The sequence below is a fragment of the Hypomesus nipponensis genome, chromosome 23, assembly GCF_054491055.1.
Source record: "Hypomesus nipponensis isolate SF chromosome 23, ASM5449105v1, whole genome shotgun sequence".
NCBI classification, from domain to species: Eukaryota; Metazoa; Chordata; class Actinopteri; order Osmeriformes; family Osmeridae; genus Hypomesus; species Hypomesus nipponensis.
The window spans coordinates 11,663,704-11,684,774 of record NC_140383.1 but is presented as its reverse complement, the minus strand read 5'-3'; the positions used below and the strand labels follow the sequence as shown (position 1 = coordinate 11,684,774).

General features: G+C 43.7%; 3 protein-coding genes across 5 annotated transcripts; 1 reads left to right on the top strand and 2 right to left on the bottom strand.

Moving 5' to 3' along the window:
- Window positions 1-619: 619 nt before the first annotated feature.
- On the bottom strand, window positions 620-2,132 carry LOC146234244 (NAD(P)H dehydrogenase [quinone] 1-like). The gene is made up of 6 exons (XM_084689119.1): window positions 1,997-2,132; window positions 1,685-1,852; window positions 1,443-1,573; window positions 1,244-1,357; window positions 1,035-1,136; window positions 620-948 (listed from the first exon to the last, which is right to left on the bottom strand). The coding sequence occupies exons 1-6, from the start codon at window positions 1,998-2,000 to the stop codon at window positions 649-651; spliced, it is 819 nt and encodes a 272-aa protein (XP_084545245.1). The 5' UTR covers window positions 2,001-2,132; the 3' UTR covers window positions 620-648.
- A 2,080-nt stretch (window positions 2,133-4,212) lies between these two features.
- Window positions 4,213-7,823, bottom strand: LOC146234243 (NAD(P)H dehydrogenase [quinone] 1-like). 3 transcript variants are annotated; one of them, XM_084688897.1, is made up of 6 exons: window positions 7,784-7,823; window positions 5,280-5,447; window positions 5,035-5,165; window positions 4,836-4,949; window positions 4,627-4,728; window positions 4,213-4,540 (listed from the first exon to the last, which is right to left on the bottom strand). In XM_084688897.1, exons 1-6 carry the CDS (start codon window positions 7,806-7,808, stop codon window positions 4,241-4,243), a joined length of 840 nt encoding a protein of 279 aa, XP_084545023.1. In that variant the 5' UTR covers window positions 7,809-7,823; the 3' UTR covers window positions 4,213-4,240. The 3 variants fall into 3 exon arrangements, with proteins under 3 accessions (XP_084545023.1, XP_084545025.1, XP_084545024.1); XM_084688899.1 differs by having other exon boundaries at window positions 7,794-7,810; XM_084688898.1 differs by lacking the exon at window positions 7,784-7,823 and adding an exon at window positions 5,592-5,721.
- A 201-nt stretch (window positions 7,824-8,024) lies between these two features.
- Window positions 8,025-12,105, top strand: LOC146234242 (uncharacterized). The gene is made up of 2 exons (XM_084689568.1): window positions 8,025-8,543; window positions 9,118-12,105. The coding sequence occupies exon 2, from the start codon at window positions 9,330-9,332 to the stop codon at window positions 10,608-10,610; it is 1,281 nt and encodes a 426-aa protein (XP_084545694.1). The 5' UTR covers window positions 8,025-8,543; window positions 9,118-9,329; the 3' UTR covers window positions 10,611-12,105.
- The last annotated feature ends 8,966 nt before the right edge of the window (window positions 12,106-21,071 follow it).

Genomic DNA, 21,071 nt, shown 5'->3' with positions numbered 1-21,071 from the left:
ACCAGGACTGAGAGCCCTTGTGTCAGAGATTAATAAGAATTGAGTACCTTTAGGACGAAAACCAAACTGGAGGGGTTCATACAAGTGATTTGAGGAAAGGTGTTCAGTGAGCTGTTGTACAACTTAATCCAGATTTTTTGCAAGAAATGGCAGATTTGAAATTAGCCTGTAGTTGCAAAGAGACCCGGGATGCATGTTTTTTTTTTTAAGTAGGGGCTTAATTGCTTGTTTAGAATAGTCAGGGACTTGGACAATTGAAAAATTCATTAATGTACCATGGGTGGTCCAATAGAGTTCCTTACAAAGTTTGGCAGGAAGGGGGGGGGGGGGGTTCAAGAAGCCAGCTGGTGGTCAGAGGGATTTTGTATTTCTTACCTCAGGATGAGCAATTCTCCCCAGTAGAATATAATCAAGTTGAGTTTACCAGAAGTAGGTTATGCACATGTAAATCCAGTTTTTCCCATTATTGGAGCGGGCCTGTACAGGATCGATTCTCAGAAAATAAGATCTGAAGCCAATTCAGGTTCTTGATCACTAACAGAACTAGCATGCAAAAACTGTATGTCTACAAACAGTCCACATTTGTAGGTATAATGCAAGTAAAGCACATGAGCCTGGATACATTTGACACGTTTTTTATTTCAGAACTCAAACCCCAGCCTTGATCTGGTTGTTGGGAGGGAGGGGTTTCCCCAGATGGGTTCCGACCGTCAAGCCAAACTCTTGGAGTGCATGCTTCTTCTGAAGCTCTGGTTTAAGCTGGAAGCCATGCTCCCTGTCAAAACTATCCGAAGGGACAAAGGATAGCGGAGTTTCTCCTTGCAGCCCCTGAAGCCTGGTTCGCCAGAGCTCCAGCATTGTGGTGCGGGCTTCAGAGGTGATACCAGATGGAGCCCAGAAAATCTGAGGAGCCAGAACTTCAAAGCCACAGTAGTGGAGGATCCCATTCTACACAGGGAGAGATAGTACATGCATCAAATCAGCATGTCTTCCAAATCTCAAAGCAAAAAGGCATAAGGCTCAGTAACTCCCACCTGTAGAGGCCACAGGGTTACATTCATGTCTCCATTGATGCCGTTGGAAGAGAACATGGACTCTTGAGAGCCAGTGGTAAAGGATAGCATGGCTTTCTTCTCCTAGGAAAAAGGGAAGAGCAGTATGCATCAGTATAGACTAGCCTGTAGAATAGTTGACATGCTTAATCTCTGGAATAAGCTGTACCATGGGAAAAGGGTTTCACTACCTTGAAGATACCCTGGCTGTACCTCTTCTCTGGGGTAAAGGCATAGCCCAGAGTGAGCACACGGTCGATCCATCCCTTCATGATGGCAGGAACAGAAAACCAGTACATGGGGAACTGAGGATATAACAAGTCAAATCACCAAATTAAAAGTTAAAACAACCAACACCATAAGACAAATGGGTGTTTATAATGCAACAACCTGAAAGATGATGATGTCGGCTTTGGTGAGTTTGCGGTGCTCTGCCATGATGTCATTAGAGAGACGGCCCTCCTGCCAGGCTAGTTTGGTTTCTTCTGCATAACAGAAATGCGTCGAGTCCTTCACCTCTCCTGGATGGAGAAGAAAAACTAATGTCAAGGAAAGCACCAAGAAGCCGAGTATAGCTTCCAACAAGCTAGGTCCGCTTTGTCTCCGTCGAGCAGTTAAGACTGCTGCCTCACCTGTAATATCCTCTGCAGTGGCAACTGCTGTGAACTTCATACTGTAGAGGTCAGACACCTCTACCTTGCAGCCCTGTGCAGTCAGAACCTCCACAGTAGCATCTTTAGCTGCGGCATTGAATGAACCAGCACTCTGGTGGGCATACACGATCAGAACATTCTTCTCCGCTGGAATACGACAAGACTTAAAATCAGTTCCTTGACATAGTTACACTGTTAAAAGCCCTGAACATGCTAGAAATCCTATGAAGACTTCAAGTTGTTTCATCTGAAGCAATGGCAAACCAAACCTTTGAAAATATGACTACTCACCCATTCTTATCTGTGTGGTTTCTGCAAGTAATGTTGGGCTGAATCGTAAATAACTTGACTGGCCAGACAACTCATACTTGCTCTGACCTGAGGCTACTGTTTTTATACTGCTGACCTGCTCACGCGTGTTCGTGCAGCACCCACTCACACAGCTGCTTATCAATCAGCGATCAGCTGAGACTTGATTGCTGATACTTGATGAAATCCATCCAGGCCCTTTCTTTGGCCCACCCACTTGCTCAACTTCCGTGTAATCATTGACGGAACAATCAACTTAAAGTAATTGCATTTCTGAACGTTTTCTCTAAGTTACAAAAAAGTGTGCCAAGCATGGTTAAAGCTGGCTCATGTCGACCAAAAAAGTATCCTAACCAGTTTACCTCTCTTCCCCATTATATCAAGGGATATTGTTTGGCCTGAACAAATGTTCAGAAGTATACAATTGGGCTCCCTCCATACTGCCCATACTTTTCCCAATATAAAACCAAATGCTCAACCTTGGGAAGAGGTGCTACCGAAACCAAGTTTTGTAACATTACATTCAATAAAGCCAATTCACAAGTTCAGTAACACACCAGCGATTGAATAAATTACATGTTTTCATTGAGGTGGAGGAGGCTGGTAGCAGAGCCAAGCCTGATGCAGTTGGAAAAACTCAGTGGTAGCCAGAGGGCTGGGGGGCGTGGGATCGGGCTAGTATCACAGGCAGATGCATGGACAGGAAAGGACCAGGAACTCGCTGTTGTCCATCAGGGAGACCGATGTCAACTTGGCGACTAGATCCAGCTATGGCAGACTCTCACAGATCGATGTTCACTGGCAACCAGGTCCAACGTTGGCAGACCAACAACCAGGCAGATGCTGACAGCTCAAACCCCCCACACCACAAGGGAGGTGTGGATGGGGGACAGAGAGAAAACAGCAGGAATTAGAGAATGCAGGCAGCAAATAACAGTTACAGTAATAGTAAGAATGAGGTCCCCCACCGTTCAAGTGTGAACTAGTGCAGCAATTTAGCAGACCCTAAAGGGTATTTGATGTAGCCCTAGACATTAAGACAGTGCCAACCCCCCTCAATTGGAACATGAAATCTTTTCCAGGGAAGATAAACTCTAAAATAAGAATAAGATTGCTCCTTCCCCGGTGTCTCCATCTAGCAACAGTAACAATATAACACTATAACAGTAACAGGTTTACTTTATTTTTATATTCAAGTCAAATTCCTATGCAGACATATAGATGCTTTATTTGTAGTTCTTTCTGTATTTTTTAAGGTACAAAAATGTGCATGTCTGTTTTATCCGAGTTGAGAAATAGGAATTTGCTGTCACACAAGTTCTTATCCTAGAAACATGTTTCCAGAGAGTTAGTTCTCCAGGCTTTAGGGACATGTGTAGCTGGCTGTCATCTGCAGAGCAGTGAAAATGTACTCCAGAGCTTCTAATGTTTCGTAGAGGCAACATGGATATATTAGGAGAGTGCCTAGGACAGAACCCTGCGGTACTCCGTATTTGACAATGGAGCTCCTGGATGAGTGTCCGTCAGTGGACATATTGTGTCTGTCAGATTCTAAATCACTGGAGTGTTGTACCAGAGATCCCAACATCGTTCCCCATACGTTCCAGGAGAATTTGATCCAATGTCAAATGATGCACTTGGTCCAGGAAAACCAGGACAGAGAGCCCTTGTGGCAGAGGCTAATAAGTTCATTGAGTACTTTTAAGACAAAATCTAGACTGGAGGGGTTCATACAAGTGATTTGAGGAAAGGTTCAGTGAGCTGTTGTACAATTTTCTAGAACTTTTGCAAGAAATGGCAGATTTGAAATTAGCCTGTGGTTGCAAAGAGATCCGGGATGCACGTTTGTTTCCTTACGAAGTTGGCAGGAAGGGGGGGGGGGGGGGTTCAAGAAGCCAGCTGGTGGTCAGAGGGATTTTGTATTTCTTATGTATAACTTACCTCAGGATGAGCAATTCTCCCCAGTAGAATGTAATCAAGTTGAGTTCACCAGAATGAGGTTATGCACATGTAAATCCAGTTTTTCCCATTATTGGAGCGGGCCTGTACAGGATCCATTTTCAGAGAAAAAGATCTGAAGCCAATTCAGGTTCTTGATCACTAACAGAACTAGCATGCAAAAACTGCATGACTACAAACAGTCCATGGCAACAGTTCACATTTGTAGGTATAATGCAAGTGAAGCACATGAGTCTGGATACATTTGACACGTTTTTATTTCAGAACTCAGACCCCAGCCTTGATCTGGTTGTTGGGAGGGAGGGGTTTCCCCAGATGGGTTCCGACCGTCAAGCCAAACTCTTGGAGTGCATGCTTCTCCTGAAGCTCTGGTTTAAGCTGGAAGCCATGCTCCCTGTCAAAACTATCCGAAGGGACAAAGGACAGCGGAGTTTCTCCTTGCAGCCCCTGAAGCCTGGTTCGCCAGAGCTCCAGCATTGTGGTGCGGGCTTCAGAGGTGATACCAGATGGAGCCCAGAAAATCTGAGGAGCCAGAACTTCAAAGCCACAGTAGTGGAGGATCCCATTCTACACAGGGAGAGATAGTACATGCATCAAATCAGCATGTCTTCCAAATCTCAAAGCAAAAAGGCATAAGGCTCAGTAACTCCCACCTGTAGAGGCCACAGGGTTACATTCATGTCTCCATTGATGCCGTTGGAAGAGAACATGGACTCTTGAGAGCCAGTGGTAAAGGATAGCATGGCTTTCTTCTCCTAGGAAAAAGGGAAGAGCAGTATGCATCAGTATAGACTAGCCTGTAGAATAGTTGACACGCTTAATCTCTGGAATAAGCTGTACCATGGGAAAAGGGTTTCACTACCTTGAAGATACCCTGGCTGTACCTCTTCTCTGGGGTAAAGGCATAGCCCAGAGTGAGCACACGGTCAATCCATCCCTTCATGATGGCAGGAACAGAAAACCAGTACATGGGGAACTGAGGATATAACAAGTCAAATCACCAAATTAAAAGTTAAAACAACCAACACCATAAGACAAATGGGTGTTTATATTGCAACAACCTGGAAGATGATGATGTCGGCTTTGGTGAGTTTGCGGTGCTCTGCCATGATGTCATTAGAGAGACGGCCCTCCTGCCAGGCTAGTTTGGTTTCTTCTGCATAACAGAAATGCGTCGAGTCCTTCACCTCTCCTGGATGAAGGAGAAGAAAAACTAATGTCAAGGAAAGCACCAAGAAGCCGAGTATAGCTTCCAACAAGCTAGGTCCGCTTTGTCTCCGTCGAGCAGTTAAGACTGCTGCCTCACCTGTAATATCCTCTGCAGTGGCAACAGCTGTGAACTTCATACTGTAGAGGTCAGACACCTCTACCTTGCAGCCCTGTGCAGTCAGAACCTCCACAGTAGCATCTTTAGCTGCGGCATTGAATGAACCAGCACTCTGGTGGGCATACACGATCAGAACATTCTTCTCCGCTGGAATACGACAAGACTTAAAATCAGTTCTGTGACATGGTTACACTGTTCAAAGCCCTGAACATGCTAGAAATCCTATGAAGACTTCAAGTTGTTTCATCTGAAGCAATGGCAAACCAAACCTTTGAAAATATGACTACTCACCCATTCTTATCTGTGTGGTTTCTGCAAGTAAAGTTGGGCTGAATCGTAAATAACTTGACTGGCCAGACAACTCATACTTGCTCTGAGCTGAGGCGTCTGTTTTTATACTGCCGACCTATTCAAACGCGTTTGTGCAGCACTCACTCACACAGCTGCTTATCAATCAGCGATCAGCTGAGACTTGATTGCTGATACTTGATGAAATCCATCCAAGCCCTTTCTTTGGCCCACCCACTTGCTCAACTTCGGTGTAATCATTGACGGAACAATGATTAGTTGTTACTTGATTTTTGAAAGTAATTACATTTCTGAACGTTTTCTCTAATGCTGGGGACACACTACAGGATAATTGGGCCGATTTCGCCCCTTCCGACAATCCTAGGTAACGTCCCGATTATCTTGATGGTTCTACAGATTATTTTATCAAATGTTCCCTTGGTGTGAGCCAAGTCATCTGAGACTTGATTGCTGATACTTGCTTGAAGGAACAATCAATTTAAAGTAATTACATTTCTGAACGTTTTCTCTTAATTATCTAAAAGTGTGCCAAGCATGGTTATAGCTGGTTCATGTCGACCAAAAAAGTATCCTAACAAGTTTACCTCTCCCCATTATATCAAGGGATATTGTTTGGCCAGAACAAATGTTCAGAAGTATACATTTGGGCTCCCTCCATACTGCCCATACGTTTCCCAATATAAAACCAAATGCTCAACCTTGGGAAGAGGTGCTACCAGAAACAAAGTTTTGTAGCATGATGCGCGACAAATGTGTAGCGGCCTGCGGAAACCCGTCGGATGTCGCAGCCGCTCATTGTTGGCTAGGCTATGGGCTAACAGATTGAAAATCGTTTTCTGTCAATATTGAGATGTGAGTTAACACCCTAAACTTTATTGTAATGTTCAAAAAGTATTGCTTATTAAAACCAGTTAATTTCAACGGTTTATGGACATGTTAGCTAGCAAGATTTTCAAACCATGTCAAATTGAATTATGAATTATAAGATGTCTATTCAAATTTTAACCAATCACATCTATCTTGCTAAACGTTAGCCTAGGAAAAATTTAAAATGACTAAACATGGATCCTGCCATTCTCAGGAATATTCAATCATAATACATTTAATAAAATTTACAAGCAATATTTCACCTAGGGTGATTTCAGGTAATGTGGGACACTTTTTGGTAGAGGCTCCAGTAGACTTACAAAATAACTGGTAACTCGCCCCAGTGGTGTTTTTCTAAATCGTTTTAGGGCTTAGGAACATTTTCATGCTGGAATGAAATGGGAATACACAATATTTTAGAAGCTACACACTTTCAAACATAACATGACCCCCTCTCTCACTCAGGCAGCATTTTCAGGTAATGTGGGACAGCTTGTCTAGTAAAGTGGGACAGTGATTGTCTGTCGTCCTAGTCTGCTGATATAATAATTATTAGTTTATATACAACACTACTAGTAGGTGCAAGGGTGTGGCAAGATTAATTTAGTTGTGGGGGTTGACTTATACAATAGGCATAAAGTGTAACTGATGTAAGCCTTAGTGATCTGCAGTCCATGTGCTAGCTAGCTAGTCCCCATTTGTTGGACTAACGTTTGCGGTCACGCTTACAAGTCTGAAAGCGCTGGTTCAATGACAGTGTAAGTTGTTATGTAGTTGGGAACTTAAGTGCAGTTTGATGCATTGGTATAAAACATTTGACAACTGTCGAATTAAATTATTTTTATAGCATAAACACAGCAATACTAGATGTCCCACTTTACCTTAAAAATGCTGTCCCACATTAACTGACATGATTAGGTAATGTGGGACAGTCACATTAAATGCGTTTTTTCTTCTAATAAAGCATTATTTTACAAATGTTTTTGTGTGTTTCAATCAGTGGTTAAACCCCTTCAATATGCTGCAATAGTACTCATTGTAACTTCATTTAAATTCCTTTGCCAGCCTTATCATTGAGAAATATAATGTCATATGCCGCTGAACTTTCGATGCGTTTTTTCTGTATAGACCTCTTGTCAAGCCAGATCACGCCTACTCTGATGTCAGACAAATAAAAACCACTGCATAGTGACTAGAAGTGTTGTATTTACGAGTCAAGATCAGCTCTGGTGATGGGATGTCAGTTGTGCACATATTAAATCATCAAAATGCATAACTGTCCCACTTTACCTGATGTCCCACATTACCTGAACTCACCCTACATGCCGACATTGCTCGTGATTTGAAGGAGACAATGCCCGTTATTATGGCAGGTTGTTGGCGTCCACATTGACACGTTAATGTGTTAATGCTAACATTGGAAGAGACATCTGATAGGCTGCAGAGAATATATTTTTTGAAAAAATGCATTTGTGAATCTAACCGCGTCAGTAAAGTTCCAAAAATCCACACACAAATGCAGGGATTTGTAACTTGTGTTCGTCGGGTTGCAAACAAATGTGGCGGGGTCTTTTATTTGTAAATCACAAAATACATTTGTGAATGGCGTAAAATTTATTTGTGAATCATGAAATACATTTTTACTCTATAGGTTTCCGCAGGCCGCCACACAAATGCATTCAACAAAAACAATTTGCCAGCTCAAAAAGACACTTGACGGAACTTTCTTTTGGGATTCTGTTTCCGACAGTTAAAAGTTCTTTGTAACACAGTTAGATACAGCCAGATTCTCTGCCTGAGCTCAGTAGTTAGCCTGCCACTGAGCAGCCTGGGTGATAAAAGTTACGCTAGTCTGCGCTGGGAAACCAACAAACCACGGCAATGGAACGAATCCCTCTCAGAAATAAGCGCGATTTATCGAAATAAACCTGGACTTTCCTTCATTTACTTTGATGGAATACCACCTGGCCAAACATTACAGATGCGGTGACCGAGTTTTCAATCCATCATCCGGTTTTGTGGATATGTGCCCTATCACTCAATCTACACTTGTTTATCATGCCAGAGGTACGTAAACTTAAGTGTTGTGCCTCAGGTTCATATAGAGTTCGGATGTATTTTAAATTCAAAGTTGCAAATCTTACAGCTACTAAGGTTAGCATTTCATGCGTTGTTATTGTGACTTTTTGCCTATTCAAAAATATCTCAAACCTTTTGAGATCACCACGTTGTTGTATTCTACAGTAAGGAGGACAATTTGACATGTTTTGATAGTTATTCCAGAGAGAGGGAATTGTTGATTTACATAAGTTTATCTAATAAAACGTGTGTGTGTCATCTACTTAAGAACAGTGTAGTTTTATTGTATTATTTTGTACTATTATTGGATCTGAAACTTGACAGTTGCAATACAATGTCATGTTATTGTTCATTTTCACGTAGCCTAATGCGTAATGCATTATAATATCACTATAATGCTAGTATAATCACATTGTATTGTGTGTTTCTCCAGACATAATGAATCTAAGTAACACACTTCTCACCAAATGATCAACATTAAATATGCAAAGAAGACATTATGATAGACAAAATATTAATGTGAAAGCTTGAGTTCGTATTCACTTGAAACTGTTTCTTCCAGATCTCCTATCGGTCAACATACTTGATCGTGGGCAGAGACTAGACAAAGAGGTCATCTTAAGGCTCCTGAGAGACTCAACCAGAGATGGGCTCAACCAGAGAGAAACAAGCTCTGGATAAGAGGGTCTGCTAAATGACCAAATGTAAGCTTCCAGAGACTAGATACCAGACAGGACCGAGAGACCAGGCAGAAAACAAAGAGAGACCTGAATTATGGAGACACATAAGTGTGACACCTGTGGGAAGAGCCTTTCCTCATCCAGTATCCTCAAGCAGCACATGATGATCCACACTGGAGACAAGCCCTACAATTGTGACCTCTGTGGTTATAGTTTTACAACAAACAGCATTCTGAAACGCCACATGTATATCCACTCTGGAGAAAAGCCTTACAGTTGTGACCTCTGTGGTAAAACCTTTATCCTGTCTAGCCAATTGACAGTTCACCGCAGAATCCACACAGGAGAGAAGCCCTACATCTGTGACCTCTGTGGCTATAGTTGTACAACAAACAGCAGTCTGAAAAGCCACATGTATATCCACTCTGGAGAAAAGCCTTACAGTTGTGACTTCTGTGGTAAAACCTTTGGAAAATCGAGCCAATTAACAATTCACAGCAGGATCCACACTGGAGAGAAGCCCTATTACTGTGACTTTTGTAATACATTATTCTCTACTTCTGGTGGATTGAAGGAGCACAGCAAGATCCACACTGGAGAGAAGCCCTACAGCTGTAACCTCTGTGGCTATAGTTGTACAACAAACGGCAGTCTGAAAAGCCACATGTATATCCACTCCGGAGAAAGACCTTACAGCTGTGACCTCTGTGGTAAAACCTTTAGCCGTGCTTCCCGTTTCAGAGATCACAGCAAGATCCACACGGGAGAGAAGCCCTACAGCTGTGACCTATGTAGTCAAACTTTTCGCAACTCTGGAAATTTGAAAGTTCACCGGAGGATCCACACCGGAGAAAAGCCCTACAACTGTGACCTATGTGGCTATAGTTGTAAAACAAACGGCAACCTGAAAAGCCACATGTACATCCACTCCGGAGAAAAACCTTACAGCTGTGATCTCTGTGGTAAAACCTTTAGCCATTCCGGCCAATTGACAGTTCACCGCAGAATCCACACAGGAGAGAAGCCCTACAGCTGTGACCTCTGTGATAAAACCTTTAGCCATGCAAGTACTCTCACTCTTCACAGCAGAATCCACACAGGAGAGAAGCCCTACAGCTGTGACCTCTGTGATAAAACCTTTAGCCGGGCAGGCACTCTCACTCTTCACAGCAGGATTCACACAGGAGAGAAGCCCTACAGCTGTGACCTCTGTGATAAAACCTTTAGCCGGGCAGGTACTCTCACTCTTCACAGCAGAATCCACACAGGAGAGAAGCCCTACAGCTGTGACCTCTGTGGTAAGACCTTTAGAAAGAATGACCATTTAATAGCTCACAGCAGGATCCACACTGGAGAGAAATTCCTACAGCTGTGACCTCTGTGGTAAGACCTTTAGAAGTTGGCAGTTTAACCCATAGACATGTAAATATGTCTATAGTTTAACCCTTGTGTTATCTTCGGGTCATTGTGACCTTTCAGGCATTGTGACCTCCCCACATGTTGCGACAAGTTTACCTCATACAAAAATTAATTGAAGCATTGTCTTTTAACCGTCGGGGTGTCTCATTTACATTACATTTAGCAGACGCTCTTATCCAGAGCGACTTACAGTAATTACAGGGACACTCCCCCCGAGGCAAGTAGGGTGAAGTGCCTTGCCCAAGGACACAACGTCATTTGGCTCGGCCGGGACGCGAACTGGCGACGTTCAGATTTCCAGTCAGATTCCCTCACCGTCCAGCCACCTGACTTCCCGTCTCACACACCCCCCACAGTGCAAAGGTTAAAAGAAAATGCTTTTTATTTGCTTTTGTATTGGGTAAAGTTGTCGCAGTACAATGATGGGTCGTTGTGAACCTTCGGGTCATTGTGAACCGAAGGCAGTACAAGGGTTAATATTTCACAGCCGGAACCACACTGGAGAGAAGCCCTACAGCTGTGACCTTTGTGATAAAACTGTAGTGTGGTCAGCCAGACCACATGGAGCCAAGATCTTGTCACACCTGAAGAGTCTGAGGGAGGGGGGGTTTGAACAAAGAACATACCTAAATTTTTGACAAGAGTTCTTCAAGACTTCACCTTTACCAGAAGAGTAAATGGTGGAGAATTATGAGGGATATTTCTGTAATGTTTGTTACTTTGTTTTAATGTTGTTTACTGAAATCTGGATTCTAGTGACTACTCCTTTTTCCTGAAAGATAACCAAGTCATCCTTGGTACCTACACAAAGCTATCATAATAAAACCATCATCAATCATTCAACTATATTTTGTAACTGTACCAAGATGTCCAAAACAATATTTGAACAATCTTATGAACCTGCCAGAGACCAGTTCACACCTTTCGTAGGTGTGAACGAAGGAGGGGGGAGTTGCAAACTCTTATTCCCCCAATCAACGTCTGACCCCAGACAGGTTCTCCTTCTAACTCTGAACTGTATAAAACTCTGAGATGACAATCAATCTCTGACTCCAGTGAAACCAACCATGGCGTGAACGCCATCAGGATTGGTTTTCCAAAGGTTGTCGCCCAGCTCCTGAGGTTCAACAATATAGGGATTGCAACATTTTCTGAACGATTCACAGAACAACCAAAAACGCAATTCTAATTGCGACCTGACCGCCCTCAACCTCATGGATCAACCCTGATCAAACGTAACTATGGCTAACGCTCTTTCCTTCCCAACATGGCATTGGCATGAGCTCTCTTTATGATTTGTAAGGATGTAATCATTGACTGTACAATTTCTGTCTTTTAAGTTAGACCATTTCATTTTGTTCATTGAAACCAATCTCTCATATCAAATTCATAATCTAACTTGTTCATATGATCCATAAATACCTTACTTGAATAAATTCATTGTGAAGATATTTTGACTTGTGCATGCTCACCAATGCTACAATTGGCTCTACATTTACATTTAGTCATTTAGCAAACGCTCTTATCCAGAGTGACTTTCAGTAAGTACTGGGACATTCTCCCTGAGGCAAGCAGGGTGAAGTGCCTTCGAACCGGCAACCTTTTGAGTAATAGCCCGATTCCCTAACCGCTCAGCCACCTGACTCACTTAGAACAAATTCATTCCCCGAGAATGACCCGAGTGTCTCGGGTGCCCCGAGACTTTATTATAAATTAAGTATTTCTATTTTATGACGAGCAAACCCCGCTACAAAACCTTTAGACGGATAAGGGAGTTCATAATTCACTGCAGAATCCACACTGGAGAGAAGCCCTTCACCTGTGACCTCTCTGTGGTAAAACCCTAAGACAATCTGGCCAATTGACAGCTCACAGCAGGATCCACACTGAAGAGAAGCCCTACAGCTGTGACCTCTGTGGTCAATCCTTCAGCCAAACTTGCACTTTCAGAGTTCACCTCACAAGGAAACACACTGGGGAGAAGCCTTACTTCTGTGACTGCTGCAATAACTGCTTCTTTTCCTCTAGGGAATTGAAGCACAGCAGAATCCACACAGGAGAATGGCCATACAGCTGCCCACTCTGTGACTATTCAAGTAAAACAAATGACCACCTGCGTATCCACAATAAAAAACAAAACACTTGAGATAACTTCTGTATGACCCACAGCTGGAAGAGCTATATTACCGATACACAGAATTTCTGTGAGGCTTCTCTCCTTTTCAGATCAAGAGGTCATGTTGTGGCGTTCCCAGGGTCTCACTTGTCCAGAATGACTTGAGTCAGTGAGGAAAAACTGCTGGAAAAGGCTTCAATGAGTTACAATGCTGTCAGGTATAACCTTTCAAGAACACACATGCAGACCACATGCTGTGCCATGTATGGAAATATAGTAAGGAAACTATATCTGAACTTGTCTACTCCATTGTATAAAGGCTGTTTGTAATCCATGGCCTCACTCATCTGACCGCTCTGCCTTGGACTGGTTAAATGATTCCAGCTCGTTCTAATAAACCAAGTCAACTCTTTTTAATTGTCGTTCTTCTTTCCGGCCACCGATTGACATCATCCTTACAATTAGCTAACCAGCCAACAACATATTATTGTTTATGAACCAAGCTAGGTAACATCTGTTTAGACTACACAACACTCATGTTGGCTGTGAGCTACTTTTTATTGTTTTGAAATCAGTTCAGTAACCTTCACATTAGCCTATTTGTCCTTTCTGCTCATCTTTAATTAGTCCTTGTGCCAAAAGTGCAATTCTCACTGCTTTCTCACTGCTCGCCACGACGCCTCCAGCTGCCCATAGCGTGGCCCCCTCTGCCTCCAGGCCTCCCCTCCCCGTGTCTGCAGCCCCCCAATTCAGTGTGATGGAGAACCAAGCCTCAGGCTTGGCTCTGTTACCAGCCTCCACTACAGTGCATCATGCTTGGCTCTGTTACCAGCCTCGCCCATACTGCATCAGGCTTCGCTCTGCTACAAGCCTCCATGAACCACAACAGGTTTGTCTCTACTACCATTCTCCATCACACTGAATTAGGCTAGGCTTTGCTACCAGCTCCTACCACACTGCATCAGGCTTGGCTCTGCTACCAGCCTCTACCAAAGAGCATCAGGCTTGGCTCTGCTACCAGCTTCTACCGCACTGCATCGGGCTTGGCTCTGCTACCAGCTTAGGCTTGGCTCTGCTACCAGCCTCTACCACACTGATTCCTGTACCATCTTCATACGACGGCACCCCTCCACAGCCTTCACTCCACACCCAAGAGGCCATCCTCCAAGCTTCATTCCCTGCACACATACACCTCTCCAGCCGCACTTCCACTATCCCTGTGTACCTTGGCGGCATCAACTTCTTCTTCACGTTGCTCTCCCTCTGCACGGCTCCCCCTCACTGCCGACCTGCTAGCCGCCTGCATATACACTGCGCACTAGCTACTCCTCCCCTTCCACCATTTCCACCCAAGAGGCCTGGCCTTTTTCGGCTCCCTTAGGCGCTTGAGTTCACGTCCACCTTCGACCCCTACGCTCACCCATGCATCGCCGGCATCCATGGGCGGCGCTAGGGAGGGGCTAGCAGGTGGGAGAATTCATCGGGAGAATTTACGGTGGGCCGCTCTGCCTGCTCATAAATTGGTCCAGCAGATTGCCCGCTTTTTTTCACACACCGAATAAAACGATGTGTTAAGTTACTGTGTGACTGTAACTTAACATAAGTAAGCTAATAGGCTACACTAGGTTTTAATCTAAATAACACAAGTGCGTGTACCAAGTTTGTTGCCACGGAGACAACCCTAAACAATGATTTATTGTTGTGAAGTTAGCAAGATTAAGCTGATGCAAAAATAATAAAATGGATGGGGAAAAGATGCAAGGAAGGAACTGAAAAAGCCAGGTAAAAAAATAGAGATCTGTCACTTCGTAAATCTAGGTTCCTGCTAGGGTGGGAAAAATGTTTTCTCAAAAGCCCTGAATTTTTCAGGTACAAATTTGGGTTGTAATTTCGAGCCCTAGGCGCGCTTGCATTCATGTGAAGTTCCGTTTTCACCTCGCATCAAAACCTTGACTAGGTTCTCGGTTCGGGTTAAGCCCCGATTGTTCAACGTATGGCTCAGCCCCTGGTGGGGGATGGGCTGGCTTTGGCCATTACACTGCCGGGCTGAAAATGGGTCCCACTCCAGCCCAGGCGGCCCTGATAGTATTTATATAATATATTGAATTGCGCAGCTCCCCCTGTCAATGATCTAACACCCCCTTAGCACCTGCATTAAAAATTATCTGCCGCCGCCCCTGCCGGCATCACGCTACATTCCCCAGACACATTCATCTTCACCCTAAAACGCAGAAGATCAGGCCAGCTGTTCCGATCTTCCTCTTCCGCCTTAACTCTCCACTCAGCCCCTATGAGTCCCTGGATAACCTGGCTCTCTCCAAATCAAGAAGCCATGCCCTCCCCTCCAGCCCACCATTCCTCACGGAATCAGGACACGTCTCCTCCCGCTTCTGGTTTCACCATCATCCTCGCCAAATCAGGTATTGACCCTTCACACTATTCTGCACATTCATTCAGGATCGGTGTAGCCTACTCGGCTTCCAGCCAGAGCGTTGCCGACCAAACCATCCAGCTCCTGGGTCGCTAGTCCTCTCCAGGCATACTGCTCATACGTCAGGACCAACATCCCCAACCTCTACCACAGTCAGGCTCGCATCAGCCTAACTGCAGCCTGTAGGTGAGTCGGTTCCTTTTGGGGATCTGCTTGAGCTGCTGCTCAGCCGTGATCCATTAGGGCTCTCTGCCACACCCCGAGTCCATGCCCGGACCCCAGGCCCGGCTCTGCTACCGGCCTCCACCAACCGCTCAAGGCTCGGCCCTGCTACCAGCTTCCACCACCATTGGGCTTGGCTAATGCTTCAATAAAAGCTATCTATTCAATCTATGTGTGTGATAACTGAACGTGTGAACCATCCAAATACTGTTAAAACTCTGCACTGTTCTTTATTTTCTACTGTACTTTCTCTTCCCTTGTCAGTACTTCAATTTTGGGATCAGCCTTTGTCCACATCCCTCAGTTCAATGGTAGCATCACAAGCTTTACCTGTGTTCTGTCTAAATTGATTATCACTATCTATTGTTGGGGCCCTGCCAGATTGTGCCAATATTTTTCCAGTGTTTGCTAGTGTCAGATTCCGTACAGACACCTTTTTTTGACCATGATTTTGTCTGTCATTTATGGATTCTGTATTTGCTGTTCATCTGTCCCTGTAACATGACTACCTTTACAAAAAAGAAGTATACTTCAAATGCATTTGTAAGTCTACTTAGTATAAAAAGTATACTTTTATCATGTTACTTAAAGTATACTAGCAGTGTTCGTATTTATATACTATTTATGTACTAAGTAAACTGAATTGGCCCACTTTTTAGGTCGATTTGTACACTTACAGTGTATTTCAAGGTTTACTTTTGAATACTGCGAAGTAGCCTGTGTAGTGCACTTTCAGTTCATCGAGTATACTTCCTAAAGTACTTCAAAGTATACTTTGGAATTCTCTTAAAGTAACCTGTGTAGTGCACTCAGTTCATTAAGTATATTTCCTAAAGTGCCTCAAAGTATACTTTGCAATACTTTCAAGTTCACTTTCAATTAATGTAAGTACTTCAAGAAAGAAACTAAGAATTTTACTATGACTTACTAGTATATTAAAATGTTCAGGGGCCCCTCTAATGCCTCTGATTTTGCATATTATCCATATTTTAGTATACTTATAGTATACTCGAATTCGAATATACTTGTTTTTTGTAAGGTAGACGTAGTGCTGTAGTTTAGGTTTGTCAATTAACCAATTGCGTTTGAAAGTTTAACGTGTTTTATTTAAATGTATTTGTTCTTTGGAGAAAGTAAATACGTAAAGTCACATTGTGAGAGTCTGCAGCAGCCTTTATGAACAGCACTTTCTGAACACGGACAGGACAAAAGCTCTCCTAGGGCGAAAATACACTGAAAAAAAGCACTGCCTGTTGAAAATGCTTTGTTACACAGCTCGCTCTATGGTCCAGAGCAGATGATATAAAAGGTTTTTTAGATAGATATTTTTTTATATGGCTCTGGTCCAGAGCCATCGAGAGAAACGTAGGGCTCTGGCAGAGTCGTTCAAAGGGAGTGTGGGCTGCAGCATTGGATAATTTGAGAGATGCTTTCAATGAAAGCACATCAACGCCCTCTAGCGGTGTATTTCACGCCTCCTATCCCCACCAGAATCCATTCTGAGCGATCGCATGGGGGAGTAGGTCAGCCTTTTAACGACGATGTATCAATTGGTTCTGCAATTTAGGTGAGCCCAGCGGCAAAGCGATTCTGACGCACCCAGGTGATGGAATCCGATCTCCATATGAAGGTGAGAATGCAATGCGGTGCATTTGGGATTTTGCATAGAATTTTCTGATTCGCCGACCCCGTCGTTATCCAGATACATTTGATGCTTAATGTAATGTAGCCTAACCGGAGAAAGGGTGTACTATACACCGGAATGAGAGTGAAGTTCAGTGCTACCGAATTCTGCTTTTGTTTCTCCGACAGACCCGGTTTGATTTGCATTGTGGTGCACAGACATCCACATTATTTTATATGCTAGGGGTACTCCTCACTAGGTAGACAACATTGTAACATTACGTTGTAAGCCCATGGGCTCGGTCTATGTCACAGACACGTTATGTGTAGATTTCCCAAATTGTTTGCAGTGTATGCGTCCTGTATCTCTCTCAGGCATGGCATTTTTCTCAGGCCTTTGCTTTGAACCTTCTAGAAATTCACCCTAATTGGAACACATCTAGTAGTCCTGTAACGGAAGACAGTGGTGAGAGATTGGAAGGAGGAGGCGGGCACATCTGGATGGGTCTGGAGAACAGGTCTGTTAGTCATGGTGGTTTGGGGTGTGTGGATCTGACAAGATCAATGTTTCCATTTATGAAGTTGTTGCAGGAACCTCATCTTTCTGCTTTCAGACTGTATTGGTTCAGAAGTCCTTATTGCATTTTCTGTTACACTATTAGTATTGGGTGTATTTTTTTACCTTACATAGGCTGGGGAACTGGTGTGCTGCCTTCACACAAAATAAAGTTGAGATTTAAACCCAATATAACTGTACATGTACTACAGGTATGTGCTATATGTAGCCTAGCACGTGTATGCTGTGCAAGTAGAAATAGGGACATACTATATGTACCCCTGAACACTGCCCAAGTCTGCTTCAGGTCTCCCATAGCAGAGTTATAATTGTAAAGACTAAGGTGTACAGGCCTATATAATTGTATTATTCCTTTTTGAAAGAGTTGCAAGGGAGTTAGCATACCAACCAAGTGGGTCAGTTCTCAACTCTGTGTGTGTCTGTCTAGGCCTATGTGGGTGTTGTGTTCAGTACTGTAGTCATGTGTTAATCAACAGCTGTTATACAGGGTTGTGTCCAGTGCATGAACAGATTGCAGATTACCCATCCTTTAAATAGCACTAGAAGGGTTTCTGTCCAAAAAATGAATTTGCTTGTTTGTCTTGAAAGTTGAAAAGACACAGTTTGTTTGTGTGTGTGTGTGTAGGTATGTGTAAGTTTACTGGGCATGACAGTCACTTGTTTAATGTCATCTTGCACTGATCTGCTTTGCATTGGTTATGGTTAGTAAATATGGTTTAAGACTTTATTATGGATGTGTGTGTATGTATGAGGAAGTGAATATGGATTAATTTAACTAACAGCCCCAGAGTAAGGCAGATGCCAGGGGCTGTGGTGCCGTAACTGGCACTGCATGACACAGAGCCACAAGGGCAGGGCACACTGAGGGCTGGACATGGGGGAGGGGATGAGAAGGGAATGGGGGGGGGGGGGAATAATGGGTGTGGGAGAGAGCAGATGTCATGGTTACCATGGCTGTCCACAGGGTTTATTTGTGCCACCCAAAGTGCCAGGCAGCACACGGATGCTGTGCTGGCATCTCCCATCACTCAACCCTCCTCTCTGCCTTGACATTGGGCCAAATGGTTCTGCAGCTGGGGGAATAGTTAATCATACACACACCCCCAGAAAAAAACACAGCCTCTGAAACACACACACACCACCTACAGAAAAATACACTCCCACATATACAGACACACACAGCAACAGAAGCACACACATCACCACCACCACCACAGTAACACATGCTCTACTACAGAAACACATACTGCATTCAGACACACGCACACTGATACTGACTATCACTCACACATCACACACAAATGATACACACTGTAAATTCTTACAATGACTGTACAAAATACACACAGATTCCTGGATCCAACAGCTGAAACACATTATTCCTCCCAGCGTGACCTAAGAGCAAGAGTGGAACCCAAAGAGAAAAACATTTCGGATCTGACCTTTGCGAGTTCTCCTGGGGAGTTCAGTTCATGTAGAGTCTCATGGACAGTAATGTCACTCCTAGTTTGGACCTCGATGTGACTGTCTGTGACTCTGTGAGTGAAGAAGATAATGTATGCAATGATGTATAGAGTAATGGGCCTATATGGCCTTAAGCCTTGTGTTCGCTCAACTGGCTTGATGCCTCAGTGCCTCTGCGCTTCTTCTACACAAACACGCTAACGACTGTGATTCTAAGATCAGTCTCACTTTCTGCTCCTGTGCACCGAACCAGAAATGTGAGGAGACACGTGGTTGGTTATCCTGAATATTTTATACATACATTACTGAATTTGCTGATGTTCACATATTCTGACAGCAGACATGAAGACAGATAGAAAGACAGGACAGGTAGATAAGCAGGAGACAGGCAAGCCAACCGACAGAAAGGCAGACAGAACGACAGGCAGGTTTGCTGGTGGGAGGGCGGGCAGACAGACAGACAGACAGACACAGATAGGTAGAAAGACAGGCAGACAAGGCTGGCAGACACAGATAGACAGACAATCTATGTAATTTATGTTAAACTGAATACTTATATGTTATGTTATGCCAGGTTGCTTTGCGTTGTCTTGTCCCAAGAATTCCAGTGCCCAGTCTGACCTTGTGTTGTTCTGGACAGACAGACAGACAGACAGACAGACAGACAGACAGACGGTGATTCCAACAGGCCCTATTTATGCAGTGAGGACTTAGTGTGTTACTGATAGTTGTTCTTTCCCACTGGGTATGATTTTATGCCTGGCCTGATAGTGTGTGCATCTGTGTCTCATACTATGGATGACTGACTACTTTGAGGGGAAGACCTGCCCCATATACATCTAGTGCACATGTGCAGTCAAACCCTCCAGGTTATACCTCTTCTCAGGGTGACCAGATGTAGGAGTGTGTGGTGTGTGTGCCTACATGCATGAGTGTGAGAGAGAGAGAGAGAGAGAGAGAGGTGGTGATGGAAAAAGAAATGAGCATGGGCCACATGTATTGTTTGAAACGTGAAACTGTCCACATCTGCGTCGCACTCACACACGCACACACACACACAGACACAGAGGCGATTACTGCTGCTACAAGGAGTCTCATGCCTCCAGTGTTACCATGGCAACTGCACACCTCCAGATATCTGGGTTAGAACTGGAACTCTCTGGTACTCTTGATGAGGTGAAAGTCAGAGACACAGACTCCCCCCACTTCCCCCACTGTGCAAACAAGACAAATACTGGATATGTTATCAGGAGCATTCCCTGGATTGTATCTGGACTAGACTCCCTCCATATTCCCTAGCTGAGTAGCTCTCAGTCACACGACACAGACACCCTCCCCTGCTGGTGCGTCTGTGCTTTGTAGCAAGGTTTACGTTGGTAATACAATTATTGTAAGATCCTTGGTCTGAAGGAAAAGCGGTAAACTAAGAAATGTATTTATAACAATGATGTCTCCCACATCTGACTTCCTTATATAATTGTTTAACACTTGCAAAGACTAATGGTTGTGGATTACACTAGAGCAAGAATGTTCAAAGTGTAGTTGTGTGTGAATAATATTTTATAACATTGCAAACCAATTTAACCCTTAATATGTTGATGTAGTAAATACAGAGTTATCTGTAAAGAAATAAACACATTCTTATTTCTATTATATATATTGTCAATAAGTATAGTAGCTCATATAGGTTAGGAATGAATACAACATGCTGCTAGAGATTGTTAGGAGGAGCAGGACCAAATCATTCCAGTGGACCACTTCACAAATCACAATAAACTTCAAACCTTGTGAAGAGCAAACACAAAACACACCTGATTCAAATGAAGGTGTTTTCATCCAGCTTTGCAGAACCTGGATGATAGATATATAGATAAGACTATTAATCCCATCGGAAAATTGATGTGTTACAGCAGTACCAACCCATTGATTTGAATAAGGTGTGTTGTCTGATGTCTGAAATGATCATTATCCTGGTTGGTGGGAG

Coding starts and splice junctions, on each gene's coding strand:
- LOC146234244 (XM_084689119.1), bottom strand. Junction 1,574..1,684: donor CACTGCAGAGGATATTACAG/GTGAGGCAGCAG, acceptor TTCTCCATCCAG/GAGAGGTGAAGGACTCGACG. Junction 949..1,034: donor TAACCCTGTGGCCTCTACAG/GTGGGAGTTACT, acceptor CTCCCTGTGTAG/AATGGGATCCTCCACTACTG.
- LOC146234243 (XM_084688897.1), bottom strand. CDS start 7,808: ATGTCGGCATGTAGGGTGAGTTCAG. Junction 5,166..5,279: donor CACTGCAGAGGATATTACAG/GTGAGGCAGCAG, acceptor TCCTTCATCCAG/GAGAGGTGAAGGACTCGACG. Junction 4,541..4,626: donor TAACCCTGTGGCCTCTACAG/GTGGGAGTTACT, acceptor CTCCCTGTGTAG/AATGGGATCCTCCACTACTG.
- LOC146234242 (XM_084689568.1), top strand. CDS start 9,330: ATGGAGACACATAAGTGTGACACCTGTGGGAAGAGCCTTTCCTCATCC.